The sequence below is a fragment of the Rhodnius prolixus genome, unplaced genomic scaffold (assembly GCF_049639745.1).
Source record: "Rhodnius prolixus isolate KJV_2025 unplaced genomic scaffold, Rpr scaffold_34, whole genome shotgun sequence".
In the NCBI taxonomy this organism is placed as follows: Eukaryota; Metazoa; Arthropoda; class Insecta; order Hemiptera; family Reduviidae; genus Rhodnius; species Rhodnius prolixus.
This window is the reverse complement of record NW_027411619.1, coordinates 241,118-261,433: the sequence shown is the minus strand read 5'-3', so window position 1 is coordinate 261,433 and position 20,316 is coordinate 241,118. Positions and strand designations below refer to the sequence as shown.

General features: G+C 40.3%; 2 protein-coding genes and 1 pseudogene across 2 annotated transcripts in view; 2 read left to right on the top strand and 1 right to left on the bottom strand.

Moving 5' to 3' along the window:
* LOC141457603 (uncharacterized) overlaps window positions 1–20,316 on the top strand; it is a gene marked incomplete at its 3' end in the record, with an annotated part of 667,626 nt that overhangs the window by 591,819 nt on the left and 55,491 nt on the right. The gene's annotated exons all lie outside the window — the stretch shown is intronic.
* Window positions 11,358–12,503, top strand: LOC141457613 (uncharacterized). Its single transcript, XM_074134818.1, has one exon. It carries the CDS (start codon window positions 11,358–11,360, stop codon window positions 12,456–12,458), a length of 1,101 nt encoding a protein of 366 aa, XP_073990919.1. The 3' UTR covers window positions 12,459–12,503.
* Window positions 18,684–19,770, bottom strand: LOC141457616 (uncharacterized; annotated as a pseudogene).

Sequence of the window (20,316 nt, the reverse complement as noted above, 5' to 3'; positions counted from 1 at the left end):
CCAGGGGAGGTTTTTTTCAGATGGTGCTCTGGTCGCGGCAACAGAGAGAGGCTCTTGTTTTTTTTTGGTATTCATAAATACGTTAAGGTCGTAACCTGTGTTGGCAATTGTAATATAGAGTTCATAATTAGTTTAATAATTTCATGTGTTTATCTTTGTATTTTATACTATAAAAACCTAGATTAATAAATATTTTGTATATTTCAATGAGTTCGTTACCCAGTTACCACTCAATGCTCCAACAGTGGTAACCCCGACGTGAGTAATGCTAATTAGTTTTTTTATTTGTAGTTTACGGTGATTTGTTTTAATAATTAAAGTTTAATATAAGTAAATTGTTGTAATTATAAATTAGGCGGTAGTACATCATTCACATTTTATGCCCGGATGTACCAATTAGTTAAAGTATCAGTTTATGTTTTTCGAATCTAATCATTTCATTTCTTCTTGAGATTCTATTCATTTTTTCTTTAATTTTTAGTGTTTGTTTTTATATTATATCAAACAAATAGTTTACTTCTCTTTCTCAATTTTAGTTAAAGAACATTATTTAGTTTTAAGCTTTCAACATTTCGCTTTTCTTTGTAGTTTTTAGCGTTTACGTAGTGGTAATATTATGGAAGGTCTTACTCTAAAGACAGAAGAAGGTGGTACTGCAAAGATGGAGGAAGCGGATAACCAGCAAGTAGAAGTGGCAGCTTATTCTCCCGTACTCAGAATTCCGTCTTTTCACAAAACGGACCCCGAATTGTGGTTTCACCAGGTCGAGTCTGTATTTAAAAAGAATAATATCACTTCTAGCGCATCCAAGTTTCACACTATTGTACCCGCGCTGGAGTTTGACGTTCTTCAGCAGGCAAGTGATATTGTTAAGAAACCTCTTTCTACCACCCCTTACGAAGATCTTAAGGCACGGCTAGTTATCGCCTATACAGAATCGGAACATAGGAGGCTACAGAAACTTCTGGAAGGTCGGCAATTAGGAGATGAAAAGCCTTCTCACCTATTGAGACGAATGAAACAATTGGCAGGTGCAACTATAGCGGATGAAATGTTGAAAACTCTTTGGATGAGGTCGCTTCCGAGTAGCATGCAAGCTTCACTCATATCCACCGGACATACCAACTTGGAAAAACTGGCAGAGGTGGCCGACCGAATTCAAGAGGTTCATTACCCAGCAGAAGTTTATTCCGTAGCTGCAAATGATGAAATCGGCAACCTTAAAGAGGAGATCCGGCGATTAACGAATGAGATAGCTGAATTGAAGCTCGGAAGACCCAACGATGGACGCACAAGAAAACTGAGCAACTCAAAGGGACGTAACCCCAACAGTCCTGATTGGCTTTGTTTCTACCATTTCAAGTTCAAACAAAACGCAAAAAAGTGCGAGCAACCATGCTCGTGGAAGCGAAGAGATGAAGATCAATCGGGAAAATAAATGAGATGTCGGAAATGGCGTCGTCCGGCATCGAAGAGAGTAGGCGCCGCCTTTACATCAGAGACAAGAGGTCTGGACTGTATTTTTTGATTGATACTGGTGCTGCCGTTTCCGTAGTGCCACCTAGTAGCCTTCAGAAACGGAACCCCTGTGATTTTAATTTGTATGCCGCAAATGGAAGCACAATAAAGACATATGGTGAACGAGCAGGCACTTTGGACCTAGGGCTAGGGCGCACTTTCAAGTGGAACTTTGTGGTCGCCGACATTCCCAAACCCATTATAGGGGCAGATTTCATGTACACGTACGAGTTATTGGTAGACCTAAACGGTAGGCAGCTCATTGACAAAAAAACAGGACGCACTTCCTTCGGAAAAGTTTTAAGCCAACCCGTTTATGTGATTTCAACACTTCCAGAAAGTCTGAAATATGGAGATATCCTGAGGGATTTCCCAGGGATAATCAGGCCAAATGCAATGACTAGAGAAGTTAAACACCAGGTGCAACATGTTATAGAGACCACCGGACGTCCAGTAAACGCTAAAGCTCGCCGATTGCACCCAGCAAAGTATAAGGCAGTGAAAGAGGAATTCCAACGCATGATGGAGGAGGGGATATGCCGCCCATCTAGGAGTCCATGGGCCAGCCCGTTACACGTGGTAGATAAAAAGGATGGCACCTTACGCCCCTGTGGAGATTATAGGCAACTAAATTCGCAAACCATCCCGGATAGGTATAGTGTACCCAACCTACAAGATTTTCGCAACAATTTACAGGGCAAGAAAGTTTTCTCCACGTTAGATCTGGTTAAAGCATATTTTCAGATCCCCGTAGCGGAAGGAGATATCTGCAAAACGGCCATAATTACGCCATTTGGCCTTTACGAATTCACGCGGATGTGTTTCGGGCTGCGTAATGCTGCCCAAACCTTCCAACGATTTATGGACTCAATACTCAGGGACCTGCCATATTGTTTCGTCTATGTCGACGATATCTTGGTAGCCTCAAGTGATGAAGACGAACACCGCTGCCATCTTCGTGAAATATTTCAAAGATTAGATAACCATGGCGTTACCCTTAACCCTGGTAAATGCAAATTTGGACTCTCAGAAATTGAGTTTTTGGGATATTTGGTAACTAATAGGGGAATTAAACCACTGCCAGGAAGGATTCAAGCAATAGAAGATTTCCCCAAGCCTAAGGACGTACGAGACCTACGTAGATTTCTGGGAATGCTCAACTTTTACAGGCCGTGTATTCCGAGAGCAGCAGCCGTACAAGGACCACTTACACAATTTTTGCATAAGTCGAAGAAAAATGACAAAACCCCGATTGAGTGGACAGTGGAAACCGACAAGGCTTTCAATGAATGTAAGGCAAGTATTGCATCAGCCACCATACTAGGACATCCGAACGCCGATGCTGAACTCTCACTGTCATGTGATGCATCCAGCAACTGTATGGGGGCTGTACTTCAGCAAAAGGAAGATCATTGGATACCGCTTGGGTTCTTCTCTAAAGCGCTTTCTGACTCCCAACGCAACTATTCCGTTTACGATAAGGAACTACTGGCGGTCTACTCCGCAGTCCGTTATTTCAGACCCGTGTTGGAAGGCCGTCAATTCTCAATACTTACTGATCATAAGCCGTTAATATATGCAATGAGGCAGAAAGCTAGCTCCGCTTCGCCCCTAAGGATTCGCTGGTTGAACTTCATTAGCCAATTCTCTAGTGACCTTAGATATGTGGAAGGGGAGGAAAATCAAGTGGCAGATGCATTATCGCGAGTTGAGGAGATCGACCTAACTAATGATCTAGAAGGACTTGCTGAGGCGCAAAGGAATGACCCGGAACTGAAACCTCTGAAGGAACAGGAGAACCTTCAGTGGCAGTACATCCACCTACCCGGCACCAAGGAGCCAGTACTCTGCGAAACGTCCACCCAACGCGCGCGTATATATTTACCACAGAGTTTTCGCAGGTCAGCTTTCGATTTAACGCACGGACTTAGCCATCCTGGCATCCGCGCCTCTAAAAGGTTGATGGCGCAAAGATATTTTTGGCCACGCTTGAATAGCGACGTAGCCATGTGGGCTAAGTCATGTATAGCTTGCCAGAGGGCCAAGGTTACAAGGCATACTGTTACCCCGCCCGGAGAATTCGGTCAAGTGGGACGCTTTCAACATGTCCATTTGGACATAATTGGTCCTCTGCCCCCATCAAATGGCAAAAGGTACTGTGTGACGTTCATCGACCGGTTTACACGCTGGCCAGAAGCAATTCCCTAATCAGTAGAGGACATCACGGCGGAGACTGTCGCTGTTGCCTTCTACGAAGGATGGGTAAGCAGGTTTGGAGTGCCTGCGAAAGTGACTACCGACCAAGGACGCCAGTTTGAGTCTGATCTGTTCCATCGCCTGACAGTTTTCTTGGGTACTCAGCGGGTGAGAACGACGGCATATCACCCTCAGGCCAACGGGTGCGTGGAAAGATGGCATAGGTCCTTGAAGAGCGCACTGATAGCCCATTTAGATTCTGCTAATTGGAGTAGGTTGTTGCCCACTGTCTTACTAGGACTCAGGACGACCATTCGTGAAGACGTGCAGGCAAGTGTTGCCGAAGCAGTATATGGACAGTCATTACGACTCCCGGGAGAGTTCCTGTCTCCTTCGACGACAGAGGACCCAATCGTATTGGTACAGGAGCTAAAGGAAGCGATGCGCAAGCTTACTCCTGCGGCCTTTCGCTCGAGCAACAGAGCAGTATTCCAACCTCAGGAGTTAAAATCATGCGAACATGTCTTCTTGCGTGAAGATAAGGTTAAGAAGCCGCTGCAGCCTCCATATTCAGGACCCTACAAAGTTCTCAAACGAGGAGAGAAAACATGCGTTATCCAGCTGGCTGACAAGGAACTGACTGTGTCACTGGATCGTATCAAACCCGCCTTCTTATTGGCAGCCTCAACAGAAGAACCCGCTCCAAACAAAGAGAGCTGCTATCACACGAGGAGCGGTCGTCAGGTCAAACGTAGCGTGCGATTCCTCGACGCCATCATTGGGGGGAGTGATGTAGTGAGCGCTAACAATGATGTCGTTTAGCCCCCAGAGGAATCCGTAAATAGTACTAAGGCACATCGATAGTTAACAGCTATCGATGTCGACCACCTTCCTCTTTGGTGGGGCACAAGAGATAACCAGGGGAGGTTTTTTTCAGATGGTGCTCTGGTCGCGGCAACAGAGAGAGGCTCTTGTTTTTTTTTGGTATTCATAAATACGTTAAGGTCGTAACCTGTGTTGGCAATTGTAATATAGAGTTCATAATTAGTTTAATAATTTCATGTGTTTATCTTTGTATTTTATACTATAAAAACCTAGATTAATAAATATTTTGTATATTTCAATGAATTCGTTACCCAGTTACCACTCAATGCTCCAACAATGCCATTGTGCAAGCGAAAGGTTAATTTCCGTTTTATTCTTAGCAATTTGCACAACTGCATAATAGTTATGCGCCTGTTTGGTTAGGCCGACGGAAACTTTGAAATCACGTTTAAACTTTACTAGCGAGGTGCTATAGTGTAAACACATGATTGGTGTAATACGAACTGACCGATGGTGTTAAAAATGTAATTAAATGAAAAAATATAGCGCCAGCGATAACAGACAAGTCGGTGCAGGCGCCTTATCACAGGATGCTGTGTGCGCGTGTGAGCGGCGCCGCCGCATCCGCATTTACATACAATTAGATTACGACAATTTAATTATTTTTTACTCTTTAGAATTATTAACCACGAATCGATAATTATTATTTTTTTTTTTTGCGCATCAACAGCTGAGGTTATTAGCGCCCGGAGCTTTTTCCAGTGCACTGCCGGCCTCCGGACAGTGTTCTATCGTTACAGACAACACTGTCGATCACCGGACAGTGAGCTGTAAGAAGCTCCTAGGAAGAGAAAATCTAAGGGTCAGCTGCTGGATTCGAACCCGGTACCTCCGCGTGGGAGTCCAGTATGCTAACCGCATAGCTAATCCCTTCCCTAATCGATAATTATGATTATTTTTTTTATTCTGCATGTATAAAGAGGAATAAGAAGCTTATTGTTCAGTATGGAGAGAGCAGTGTTAACAACAACAGGTGCTGGTTTTATCAATTCTGCAATCAACAATCTCCCAGTTGAATTACATATCCCTGGCTATAGATTCTGTGGACCAGGAACTAAATTACAACAAAGACTACATCAAACTGGTATAAATCCGCTAGATGATGCATGTAAAGCACACGACATTGTATATTCACAGAATAAAAGTCTAGATTCAAGACATACAGCCGATCAATTGCTGGAACGGGAAGCTTGGAAACGACTTTCTGCCAAAGATTCCTCATTAGGGGAAAAAACTAGCGCATTATTGGTGGGAAATATAATGAAAGCTAAGGTTAAATTAGGTGCAGGCAGCACTCCTCGCCCTACAATTGTTTAATCAATTGGTAAAGGCTGTGGCTATTAATACCAAAGCTGATGCTGGTGATGTAGTAAAATCATCTCAAATTGCCTTGAAAAAAGCTAAACAATATTTAAAACATAGACATATTAAACTACCCAGAGTTATTCCATTAAGGCGTGACAGAAAGAAGAAGAAATGGGTGGGTGGTGTACTACCCATTATTCCGATTCTAGCAGGACTTTCCGCATTAGGTTCTCTTAATGGAGGCGCGGCAACAATAGCAAAAACGGTAAAAGATATAGATCAGGCGAAGAAAACCCTGCAAGAACAAAAACGACACAATATGGCTATGGAAGCGCAGAAAGTGGGTCAAGGACTCTATCTAAAACCATATAGAAAAGGTTTAGGCCTTTACACAAATTAAAACTACCCAATCGTGCGCTTACAAATTATGATGTAATTAACGTTGCCAACAAGTATCTACCTCATTTCCGCGGAGTATTCATGAGAGATAATTTGCCCACGCAACCTTGGAAGCAAGAACAAGGTATAATTAACACATTGGACGGCCTATTCAAAAAAAGGAAATAAAGTGTTCTATTTTGATAGTTTTGGCAATTTACGACCACCTAAAGAATTGATTAGGTATTTAAAAGGTTGTGATATCTATTATAATAGGGAACGCTTTCAAAAGCGTAACCCTTGGAATTGTGGACATCTTTCGTTGGAATTTTTACTTCGAGAAGGTCACCATGACAAGCTATTTTTTTCTTCTGTCCGGTTGTGATTCTATATTACATTCGAGCGTGTTTCCGCCGTTGGAATTGACCGGCAATTACAGCATTGGTCTATTAAGATTAGAAACCTACAATTCCATACCGAATGTGGAAGAAGGAGTAAACAATAAATTTCATTTCTCTTTCAACAATTCCGCACACATTGTGGAAATACCCACCGGTACGTATGAGATTACTGCTATTGAAAAGTATTGTAACGAAGTTGACCTGGGCGAGAAGAAAGGCCTAGATTGTTCTAGGGGTTGAGCGGCCAAAGTCGGTAACAGGCCACCACTGTGTAAACAAAAGGGCCAGTCACTACCTGAGGAGAAAAGAAAGGCCTAGATTGTACTAGGGGTTAAGCGACCAAAGTCGGTAACAGGCCACCACAGTGTAGACAAAAGGGCCGTCTCTACCTGAACTAGAAAGGAAAGGGCTAGATTGTTCAAGTTTAGTGACCGTAGCCGTAGCGGTCCACCGCTGTGTAAAAGCCAGCTAAGAGAAAGGCCTCAGTTGGGGTGGTGGCATATGTGTTTCCCAGCCAGTGATTGACAGGTGAGAGTGAGACGGACGGAGTTGGAGAGAGACGGAGAATGGGAGGAGGCGGCTCACAGCTGAGGTGGTGGCAGTATGTTTTCTCCAGCCAATGAACGTCAGGAGGGCGTGGAAACTTATGCTCAGAGAGTTGGTGGAGGGCAGTCCCAGTTGGAGGGAGGCACGCAGTTAAAAGGGAGGCCGACACAGCTGGAGAAGTCAGTTTTTAAGAGTTTTTAAGCAAGTTTTAAGGAGTTATTAGAGTTTATAGTTATTAGTCAAGTTTATGAGTTAGTCTTGGAGAGTCAGTGTTGCGGAGTGCTTCAGTGGTAGCTAGTTGGGCAATTAGTCAGTTGATGAGTAGAGCTGTGTTAGTGTAGCTGAGACTAGTGCAATTCGGTGCAGTGCGGACCAGTGGTCAGTCGGGGAACAGTTTTGTGGCGTTACGAAGTGAGTAAGTAACAGTAAACTATTGTGACTGTTGTAAATGGTGACTGTAATGAATAGCGTTAGTTGCTAGTAAATGTTAATGTGAGTAATGTTAACGTGTTAATAAATCAGGTTATTACTTACAACTTTAGCAAGTTTTATTATTTAATCAAACCCACATATTATTAAAATAACTAGTGGCAGGCACTAGTTGTGTAAGTAAAGTTTTTTTTTTGGGAAAAACTTTACAGTATCTTAGAACACAAATATCAAGCGTAAATAAACAATGTATTTTTCATTTAAAGCCGAATCATAACACCTTGAAAACGTCTCTTAAAGCAACATTTGATATTGATTTTACACAACCACACAGTATTGGCACCTTATTGGGTTTTGATCGGGTGTTATTGCCAGCTAATAAAACACACATTTCCAACAATATTATCGACATTAACCCAGTGAACGCAATCAGTGTTGAATGTAACCTCGTGGCCGGCTCATACAATAACGGACGATTAAGCCATAGTTTGCACACATTTTCCCCCTTAGTGGCTCCTGGATATAAAATTGTGGAAAGGCCATCACCGGTCGTCTATTTACCCCTCAATACCAACTTTATTGATGATATCAGCGTAAGATTGGTGGATCAAACGGGGCGATTGATATCGTTTAGAAAGGAAAGAATCACAATTAGTTTACATTTAAAGAATGGGTATTGATTTCATCAATTCCACTTTTGTGCTTAAAGCTAAACAAACTAAGAGCGGGGGATTCAGTGCGGAAGTGAAAGGCAACAAGCAACCATTATCGCTACGCAACGTCAGCTTCTTAAAAACTCTAGGATATAAGGTGAACCGATATGGATTACATACTAAACATTGATAAAGAGGTTGTTTACAACGACAGCATCAAGGGGTGGGAATTTCATTCTTACTCACCGTTTAACACATCCGGTTTGTCTATCAATGACGAGATCCGGATATCCGTTTATCAGACGGACATATACACATTGCCCAGTGAAAGCTATCTCTTTATTGAGGGAAAATTGGAGAAAGGTGTGTCGGAGGGGGCCACCTATGCAAAATTAATAAACAACGCTTTTGCCTTCCTATTCGACGAGCTACGCTATGAGATAAATTCCGTTGAGGTGGTTGAGGTATTAGAAATGTGGGCATTGCTAGCACGTTGAAGATCTATTCAACTTTTTTCCCCAATCAAATTAGAGCGTTAGAAAATGCGCTATTTGTTGATCCAAATAGTGATGATAATATGACGGCACCGGCGTCGGTCATTAATGAGGAGGACCAGAGATTCAACGTCTGCCTACCTCTCAGCTATCTGCTAAATTTCTTTGGAGATTATATGAGGATATTGGTGAATGTGAAACAGGAGTTAATTTTGAAGAGATCACGTAATGATTTGGACGCACTGTTGGTGACGCAATAACTGCTAAAGATTGTACCATTAAATTGGATAAAGTTATTTGGCATATTCCACACGTTAAACTAGCGGATAAGGCAAAATTATATATTTATAAAATAATTGAAAGTGGTAAACCCATACCTCTGGCCTTTCGATCAATGGAATTGCACGAATATCCAAATTTATCTTCAACTAACAAGATCTTCTGGCATGTGAAAACGTCAAATCAATTACACAAACCAAGATATGTAATTCTAGCATTTCAAACGGATAGGAAGGATAATATTGCTAGAAATCGTTCAGTTTTCGATTCAGCGGATATTCGCAACGTTAAACTATACTTGAACGATCAACAATACCCATATCATGATATGCAATTGGACTTTACATCGGGCAGAATAGCGCAATTGTTTGAAGAATATATTCGCTTTCGTCAAGACTACTATGGAGTGCAGAGAAGTGAGGCGCTGTTTGATAGAAAAGGATTCTCCAATACACCTTTTGTGGTGATTCTTTGTGCAAAACAACCAGATAAATTGAATACAACTGTGGTCGATATCCATATACAAATGGAAACCAATAAACCATTTGCACAGAAAACAAGTGCATTTTGTTTACTAATTCATGACTCATTAATGGATTACGTACCGTTGAACGGGCTAGTGCGTAGATATTAAAAAAAAACAACACAATTTTGCGTTAAATATTATTTTAAATAAATAATATCATAGATGTGTGTGTGTGTGTGTGTGTTTAATGTTACCTTAAACGGAGTGATTATAACAGGATTTTTGCTATCTAATCATAAGTAACAGGATGTTTTTTTCAAATGTTATCTGTTACCGATAAAAATCGGCTACATTAGATTTTTAGGAAAATTCTATAATAGTTTATTAAATATTTAATTAGCAAATGTACGCCAATTAATTCGAAAAGAATAGTCTAAAGCACAAGGTTTTCAATATGTTAGTAGAAAACACATGTATATTTCAACTGTCCAAAATTCTACTATAGACCATATGAAATTATATAAAAAAAAAAAAAAACAAGAGAAAATCTGGAAAAATAACAACGAGAGACGAAGATCAACCGAGGAGTAGTTTTGAAGCAAGCATCGAGTGCACATCTGCCTTGCGATCGGCGTTGCCGGAAATTCTGTTTCAATCTTCAGGTGAAGAAATAGGCAGCACGTGGAAGCAACTCTGGATTTTTACTTAGACAAAAGGAACTGGAAGAACTGGGCCCGAAGAGAGAAGCCATCCAGGGTTATTTGGTGAGAGAGTGATTTCACCCAGATACTGTTTGGACTATTTATAGATATTTTTTTTTTATTATTTAATTACTTGTTATTGTTATAGAAAAGCTATTCAGTACATTTGCTATTTAATACCTGCATTATTCTCCTTGATATATATATTTTGGTACAATACATACATCTTTGGTTTATTTAATTTTTCATTTTCTTTGTCTACTATTTTATCCGTAGGTTCGCTGTTGCTACGGTGACAAAATAAACAGCGTGGCGCTCAACGTATTTCATCGTTAATTTCTAATAACATTATTATATTTATTTATTCAAGTTTAGTTCCCTTTTCGATCCACCCCGTCTCCACTGAAGCTGGCCGCGGACAGGAACTTGTAAATTGGTAACGGATGTGATAAATAATTTTTATATTAATTGTTATCTTAAAGGAACCTGCAATAACAGGATGTTTGTTATCTTGGATGATAGTATAATCTAATAATATATTATGAAAAAAAACACGATGTGGATTTTTTTTCCATTTCCCACCCACGCACTCAGTATAAATAGGCTGCGTCTGAGCCGAAGATATTCAGTACGCTTCTTAGTCGGCAATGAGTGATAAACTGTTAAGAAAACTACAAAACCCAGCAACCGTTAGATTGTATAAGAAACTTAGTGATTTGCTGGTGAATAGACCATATATCATCTCATCATTTACTCTAGTGGAGAAGACAAAATATGGACCATCAATTTCGGCTATAATACATGGTGATAATGGTGCGTTAATTTCAGTGTTTCTACCAAAACGCTATTCAAACTTGTTCGATAAGCAGGACATTGAGACCTATAATGGTGAGTAAACTTAACATATTTTGTGTTTGTTTATTCATACTTCATGCAGTAAATTTAATTTTTTTTTTTTTTTTTTAGATGGTAACTTATGTCTTGTAAATAATGGAATGAGCAACGGTGTGTGCAATATTGACTTTCAATCGCCAGCATCAGCTTACCCTGAGAAGGAGGAGGAGGTGGTGCAATCAGTCGCAAAGAGGCAGAGGAAGAAGTAAGTCATGCGTAATTTATCCTGTGAGAAATGTGGGAAAACGTTTACCCGATCCGACAATCTAAGACGTCATGGTGCAACCTGTTCGCCAAAGAAATGCCCCAAATGTGGCAGAATATTCCGCACTTTAATCACCTTGAAGATACATGTGGTAACATGTTCGCCAAAAAAATGCCCATTCTGTGGTGAAATATTCGACGCTTTGGTGGCATTATTACACCATATCTCGTCAGATTGTACTGAGTGCAGCGATGACGTCACCGATGAGTCATCAACCCCAGTTAGGACTAGAGGAAACCAGGTGCACACTCAAAAGAAATATAGGCTGTTATCCGTTCCATTAGAAGATGGCGTCTTGATTAGTGCGTTAAATAAATCAGCTCGGAACATTTGCATTAAGAATATGGACAATATAAAAGTCCCTATGCAATTCACGTTGGATAAACGCTGGGTAATTGGAAAGTATTTAAGTCAGGCCAAAGATGATCTATTGGTTTTTAAATCATCCATCTTCTTAGAGTGTGTCTACAGCCGCTATACACAATCAGATGTTGAACAGTTTACGGATGCTAATTTCAAAACTAAGATAGAAATTATCGATGCTAGCTTCCCCATAGATCACTACGTTCAAAGATCCTTTGCAAAACTTTTGAGTGAAATGCAGGAATTTGAAACTAGTGGATCTGGTTGGAAATTAGAATCCGTTGTTGCCCGGGTACTTAGGCTGACTAAATATCGTCCGCTGGGTGGAAGAGCATACATTCCTTTACCAAAGGAAATAGCTGATAAGAAGGCCATCATAAACGTTCCAAATAATGATGATTATTGCTTTAAATATGCCATCTTGTGTCGTCAACTGAAAAAGCCACAGCTTAACCTAACCTTGTATAACAAACTACACCATTGTTATAATTTCAACAATATCTCCTTTCCAACACCTTTAAAGGATATACCTCGATTTGAAAAGGACAATAACGTATCTATAAATGTGTACTCTTTAACCGATCAGAATGAGGTTTATCCTCTCACAATAAGTTCAAATACTAAGTCTGTAGAGCACTTTATTTATTATTTTTGTGTACGGAAATCACCTCACATTACTGCTTGATATCACATCTTTCTCGGCTGGTATCCGGTCAACTTAGTAACCATAACTGTGGTGTTGTTATATGTAATCGTTACTTTAAAACATTCGATCGCGATTATAGAACGGTAGATGGGAAAACAGCCGAGGAACAATTAGCTGCACATCAATTATTCTGTAATCAACACAGACCGTGTCAAATTAAGATGCCCGCGGAGAACACACAATTACAATTTACAAACTATCATCATAAACAACACGTGCCCATAGTTATATATGCCGATTTTGAGTGTCTACTTTTACCCGTACAAAGTGCACCCGGAAATTCATCCACATCCTGGTCCAGACAAATACATAAACATCAAGTTTGCAGTGTTGGGGCTAAGGTTGTCTCTTCGCTAGCAAACTATCAAAAAGACATTTTTCTTTATACGGGTGATGATGCTGTTGAACAATTTATGGAATATGTACATTCCGTTGTTAAGGAAGTGGCAGCCCTTTATAAGGTGATCATTCCCATGAACGAGCTTACCAGCCAACAACAAGAGGATTATGCTAATGCCTCACATTGTGGTATTTGTGACCAGCTGTTTACTCCTTTGGAGAAAAAAGTTCGACATCATGACCACCTTACAGGGGAATTTGTGTGGGCTGCAGACAATAGTTGCAATTTGAACGTGAAATTGCCCAACTTCCTGCCAGTCTACATGCATAACCTTAGCGGATATGATGCCCATCCAATTATCTTATCCTTGGGCGTTGATCCTGGTGATGTGTGGGTAATACCAAATTCCGAGGAGAAGTATATAAGTTTCTCCAAAAAGTTTTCCGATTGTCCATCCATTTGGCTTCGCTTTTTAGACACATACAGGTTGCTACCGGACAGCCTAGAACGACTCATAAATAACTTGACTGAATACCCACAAAAGGAGAAACAATTTCCCGACAATGACCAACGGGCTTTACTACTTAGAAATAGTGTTTTTCCATACACCTATCTTTCTAGCATGGACAAACTGACAGAACGGACCTTACCAGCTAAACAGTACTTTTATAACGATTTAACTGACGAACCCATATCTGATAGTGATTACCATCACGCACAACCGTATGGTCCACATTCAACATAAACACACTTCAGGAATACGCAGAATTATATCTGACAACGGATGTAATTCTCCTTAGCGACATATTTGAACAGTTCCGTAAAGTCTGTGAGTCCATCTATTTTATTGATCCAAGTTGGTATTTTGCAACACCTGGTCTGGCATTTGATGCCTGTTTAAAATGCACGAAGATCAAGTTGGATCTTCTCACGGACTATGACAAATTACTTATGATAGAATCCGGGGTTAGAGGCGGAATCACTTCCTGCGTTACGAGATACGCTAAAGCTAATAACCCCTACTTACCCGACTATGTCGCTACACAACCAACCAACTACATTCTCTACATGGACGTTAACAATCTCTACGGTTTCGCAATGTCGAAATATCTCCTTTTCGGCGGCTTTGAATGGGTAGTGGGGGGAAATGTTGACATAACCGCCATTCCGGATGACAGCGATATTGGCTATATCCTAGAGGTTGACCTACACATACCTACGCACTTACACGACCATTTTGCCCAATTTCCACCACTACCACATCATCACAACAAAAAACTCTTTGCCACACTGGACGACAAACACCATTACGTGATACATTACAAGAACCTTAAACAAGCTCTATCCATGGGGGTTGAACTTAAACATGTACATAGAGTGTTGAAATTTAATCAATCCCCCTGGTTGAAACCTTACATTGAACTCAATACCAACCTTAGAAAGGCGGCAAGAAATGATTTTGAAAAGGATTTCTATAAGTTGATGAACAACTCTGTTTTTGGTAAATGTATTGAAAACAAGAGAAAGCGTTTATCCATTAAGATTGTTACGTCTGAAAAAGCATTGCTCAAGCTGTCCAAACGGCCCAACTTTAAGGATCGAACAATCTTTAATGAGAACGTTATTGCAGTTCATCTGCATAAAGAGTCAATTTATTTCGACCGCCCCATTTATGTAGGGTTTTCCATCTTAGAGCTATCCAAACATTACATGTATCATTTTCACTATCAGATAATGTTAAAATACTATACACCACAGACGTTAACCCTACTCTATTCAGACACTGACTCCTATCTCTATAAAATCGAAACCAAGGACGTTTATGACGACATGTTAGTATTGAAAGACCACTTTGACACTTCCAACTACCCACCTACACATAAATGTTTCTCGACACATAATAAGAAGGTGTTGGGTAAATTCTCCGATGAGACTGGCGGGGGTCCCATTGAAGAGTTGGTTGCTTTAAGGCCTAAAATGCATAGCCTTAGAATATTTAAACGAGGAATTGTGAAAAAGGCTAAAGGCATCAAAAGGAGTGCCGTTAATAAGATCACTTTCGCCGACTATCTATCCATTTTACACAATAAAGATTCTCTTTTACATTCCTCATTTAAATCTATACAATCCAAAAAACACCAACTGTTCACAATGCAAAGAGTTTATCCTCCCTTGATGATAAACGTTTTATTTTAGATGATTGCATAAATACCCTACCTTTTGGACACTATCGGCTAGACACAGCATCATCATCATCATCATCAACAAGTACGCAGTAGCTAATCTTTGTTTAAACTATGTACGTGATGAGAGGTATTTCCAACCGATGACATTGTTAGATATAAGTATGATTGTTATATGCAGGAATGTTAAAAAAAGAAGCAATATTTTCACATTGAAAATACCTAGAACACTCAAACGCCAATTATTCAATGTACATTCCTATTTTTGTATTGATACTTATAATAAATGTTATTCAATTTTATATTGCTTTGAAGCTATTAAATTCCATGCTGGCAGGTCATTTGCCTTTGTCCGATTATATTGCTTTATCATATTGTTATCCACATAACACCTCTTTGATATTACAACATTTTCAAACAATTAAAATAACTGTTAAATTATATTATTATAAAATGAAACCAAACATTCTTAGCAAATCTGGTGATAAGATATTATTATTCAACAATGATCAGCACAACTTTTGTGCTACACGTCACAACTTGCTCAAACCTCTACCTAACGGGATAGTTTGGTATTGTTATTCTACCAGCTTGTGCGCAATCAATAGTTCTATTCTAACTGATTTAATTTATGATCAACAATATTGGTGCTTTAACTGTATTACATCCTTTGTGGAAAAAACACATCCTTATAAGTTTTTTATGTATTGTAAGTATGGAGACATCCTGATGGGGATACGTAGATTACATGTTTTATGTATTATAAGTAGAGATGGAGTCCAAGTCTCGTTATTTATCAGACACCTGTGACGTAGGATATGAGCACCCTGTTAGGGTAAGTCTCATTATTTATCAGACACCTGAGACGTAGGTGATGAGGGTAAGTCTCGTTATTTAACAGACACCTGTGACGTAGGAGTAGAGGGAGTCTCGTTATTTATCAGCCAACTCACTTGTGACGTAGGAGATGAGTGAGTCTCGTTATTTATCAGCCACCTGTGACGTAGGAGATAAGGAGGGAGTCTCGTTATTTATCAGACACCTGTGACGTAGGAGTTGAGGGGTACCTCCCCCCACCAATAGAAGGCGCGAGGGGGGCGGGGGTATACCCGCGGGAGGGTGGCGGGGGTCACCCGCGGGGGTGGTGGCGGGGTATACCTGCGGGGGTTGGAGGTGTCATATACACCCCATCCAGTTCGATGACACCCTGGGGAGGAAGGTGGGCGCGGCTTAGACCCCTAATGATGGGTGAGGGGGTGGGGGTGGCTTAGACCCCCTCCAGATGGATGAAGGTGGGCGTAGGCGTGGCCCTAACCCCCTCTAGATTGGTAGGGGGTAAGGATGGTGGGGTGAGGGGTAAGGGGCGTGGCTTATACAGCCGTCCAGATCAACGACCCTGAGAGGGTAAGGGTGGGCGTGGCTTATACATACGTCCAGATTGATGACCTCCTCAAAAAAAAGGCTGCAGAACCCCCGAAATCATACTACTTAAGTGTCAAAGTGGTCTTTTATTACCAACATGTCGACATAAACGTCCTTGCTTTCGATTTTATAGAGATAGGAGTCAGTGTCAGAATAGAGTAGGGTTAACGTCTGTGGTGTATAGTATTTTAACATTACCTGATAGTGAAAGTGATACATGTAGTGTTTGGACCGCTCTAAGATGGAAAACCCTACCTAAATGGGGCGGCCGAAATAAATTGACTCTTTATGCAGATGAACAGCGACGACGTTATCATTAAAGATTGTACGATCTTTAAAGTTGGGCCGTTTGGACAGCTTTTGCAGCGCCTTTTCAGACGTAACAATCTTAATGGACAAACGTTTCCATTTGTTTTCGATACATTTACCGAAAACAGAGTTGTTCATCATCTTATAGAAATCCCGTTCGAAATCATTTCGAGCCGCCTTTCTAAGGTTGGTGTTTAGCTCGATGTAAGGTTTAAGCCATGGGGATTGATTAAATTTCAACACTCTATGTATATGTTTAAGTTCAACCCCCATGGATAAAGCCTGCTTGAGGTTTTTGTAATGTATCACGTAGTGGTGTTTGTCGTCTAGTGTTGTGTACAGTTTTTTGTTGTGATGATGTGGTAGTGGTGGAAATTGGGCGAAATGGTCATGCAAGTCTGTAGGTATGTGTAGGTCAACCACAGGATATAGCCAATATCGCCATTATCCGGAATAGTGGTGACGACATTTCCCCCTCTACCCATTCAAAACCACCGAAAGGGAGAGATTCCGACATGGCGAACCCGTAGAGATTGTTAACGTCAATGTATAGAATGTAGTTGGTTGGTTGTGTAGCGTCATAGTCGGGCATGTAGGGGTTATTGGCTCTAGCGTATCTTGTAACATAAGAAGTGATGCCGCCTCTAACCCCAGATTCAATCATAAGCAGTTTATCGTAGTCTGTGAGAAGATCCAACTTGATCATGGTGCATTTTAAGCAGGCATCAAATGCCAGACCAGGTGTTGTAAAATACCAACTAGGATCAATATAATAAATAGACTCACAGACTTTACGAAATTGTTCAAAGATGTCGCTCAGGAGAATTATATCCGTTGTTAGATATAATTCTGTATATTCCTGAAGTGTGTTTATGTGGAATGTGGACCAGACGTGTTGTGCGTGTTGATAATCACTATCAGATTTGGATTCGTCAGTTAAATCGTAAAAGAAGTAGTGTTTAGATGGTAAAGCTCGTTCTGTCAGTTTGTCCATGCTAGAGAGATAGGTGTATGGAAAAACACTCTTTCTAAGTAGTAAAGTCCGTTGGTCATTGTCTGGAAATTGTTTCTCCATTTGTGGGTATTCAGTCAAGTTATTTATGAGTCGTTCTAAGCTGTCCGTTAGAAACCGATATGTGTCCAATAGGTGAAGCCAAATTGATAGACAATCGGAAAACCTTTTAGAGAAACTTATTTACTTCTCCTCGGAATTTGGTATTACCCACACATCACCAGGATCAATGCCCAAGGGTAAAATAATTGGATGAGCATCATATCCGCTAAGGTTATGCATGTAGACTGGCAGGAACTTGGGCAGTTGAACGTTCAAATTGCAGTTATTATGCGCAGCACACACAAATTCCCCTGTAAGGGGGTTATGATGGTGAACGTTTTTCTCCAAAGGAGTAAACAGCTGGTCACAAATATCACAATGTGAGGCACTGGCAAAATCCTCTTGCTCGTTCATGGGAATGATCACCTTATAAAGGGCTGCCACTTCCTTAACAACGGAATGTACATATTCCATAAATTGTTCAACAGCATCATCACCCGTATAAAGAAAAATGTCTTTTTGCGAAGAGACAACCATAGCCCCAACACTGCAAACTTGATGTTTATGTATTTGTCTGGACCAGTATGTGGATGAACTACCGGGTGCATTTTGTACGGGTAAAAGTAGACACTCAAAATCGGCATATATAACTATGGGTATGTGTTTTTTATGGTGATAGTTTGTAAATCGTAATTGTGTATTTTCCGAGGGCATCTTAATTTGACATGGTCTGTGTTGATTGCAGAATAATTGATGAGCAGCTCATCGTTCCTCGGCTGTTTTCCCATCTAACGAACCATAATCGCGATCAAATGTTTTAAAGCATCGTTTACAAATAACAACACCCTTTTGATGGTTACTAAGTTGAGAGGAAACAAGCCGAGAAAGGTGTGATATCAAGGAGTAATGAGAGCTATTTTTTTCACCGCTAAAAATAATAAATCAAAGTGCTCTACAGACTTAGTATTTGAACTTATTGTGAGAGGATAAACCTCATTCTGATCGGTTAAAGAGTACACATTTATAGATACGTTATTGTCCTTTTCAAATCGAGGTATATCCTTTAAAGGTGTTGGAAAGGAGATATTGTTGAAATTATAACAATGGTGTAGTTTGTTGTACAAGGTTAGGCGCTGTGGCTTCTTCAGTTGACGGCACAAGATGGAATATTTAAAACAATAATCATCGCTATTTGGAATGTTTATGATGGCCTTCTTATCAGCTATTTCCTTTGGTAAAGGAATATACGCTCTTCCACCCAGCGGACGATATTTAGTTAGCCTAAGTACCAAGGCATCAACGGATTCTAATTTCCAACCAGATCCACTAGTTTCAAATTCCTGCACTTCATTCATAAGTTTTGCAATGGATCTTTGAACGTAGTGAGCTATAGGGAAGCTAGCATCAATAATTTCTATCCTGGTTTTGAAATTAGCATCCGCATACTGTTCAACATCTGATTGTGTATATTGGCTGTAGACACACTCAGATGGATGATTTAAAAATTAGTAGATCATCTGTGGCCTGACCTAAATACTTTACAATAACCCAGCGTTTATCTAGCATGAATTGCATGTGTTCTTTTATATTGTCCGTATTCTTAATGCAAATGTTCCTAGATGATTTATTTAATGCACTAATCACCACACCATCTTCTAACCGAACGGATAACAGCCTATATTTCTTTTGAGTGTGCACCTGGATTCCTCTAGTCCTTACTGGGGGTGATGACTCATCGTCATTGCGCGCAGTACAATCTGACGAGATATGATGTAATAATGCCACAAAAGCGTCGAATATTTGACCACAGTATGGGCATTTTCTTGGTGAACACGATAACACATGTATCTTTAAGGTGATTAACGTGCGGAATATTCTACCACATTTTGGACATTTCTTTGGCGAACAGGTTGCTACATGCCTCCATAGATGGGTGGAACGGGTAAACGTTTTCCCACATTTCTTACAGGATAAATTAGCCATGACTTACTTCTTCCTCTGCCTATTTGCGACTGGCTGTTCCTCCTCCTCCTCCTCAGGGTTCTATGGTGATTGAAAGTCAATATTGCACACACCGTTGCTCATTCCTTTATATACAAGACATAAGTCGCCATCTTAAAAAAACATTTATATTTAGTGCTTGAAGTATGAATAAACACAAAAATATGGTATGTTTTTTACCCACCATTACAGGTCTCAATGTCCTGCTTATCGATCGAGTTTGAATAGCGTTTTGGTAAAAACGCAGAAATTAATGCACCATTATCGTCATGTAATGTAGCCAAAATTGCTGGTCCAATTTTTGTCTTCTCCACTAGGGTAAATGAGGAGATTGCAAATGCTCTATTCACCACCAAATCACTTAGTTTCTTGTACACTATGCTCGTTGATGGTTGACTCTCTACTTCATTACTCATTGCCAACTAAGAAGCGTTCTGAATAGCTATGGCTTAGATGCAGCCAATTTATACTGAGCGCGTGGGCGAGAATCAGGTAAATAAGGAAAAAACCACATCGTGTTTTCATATT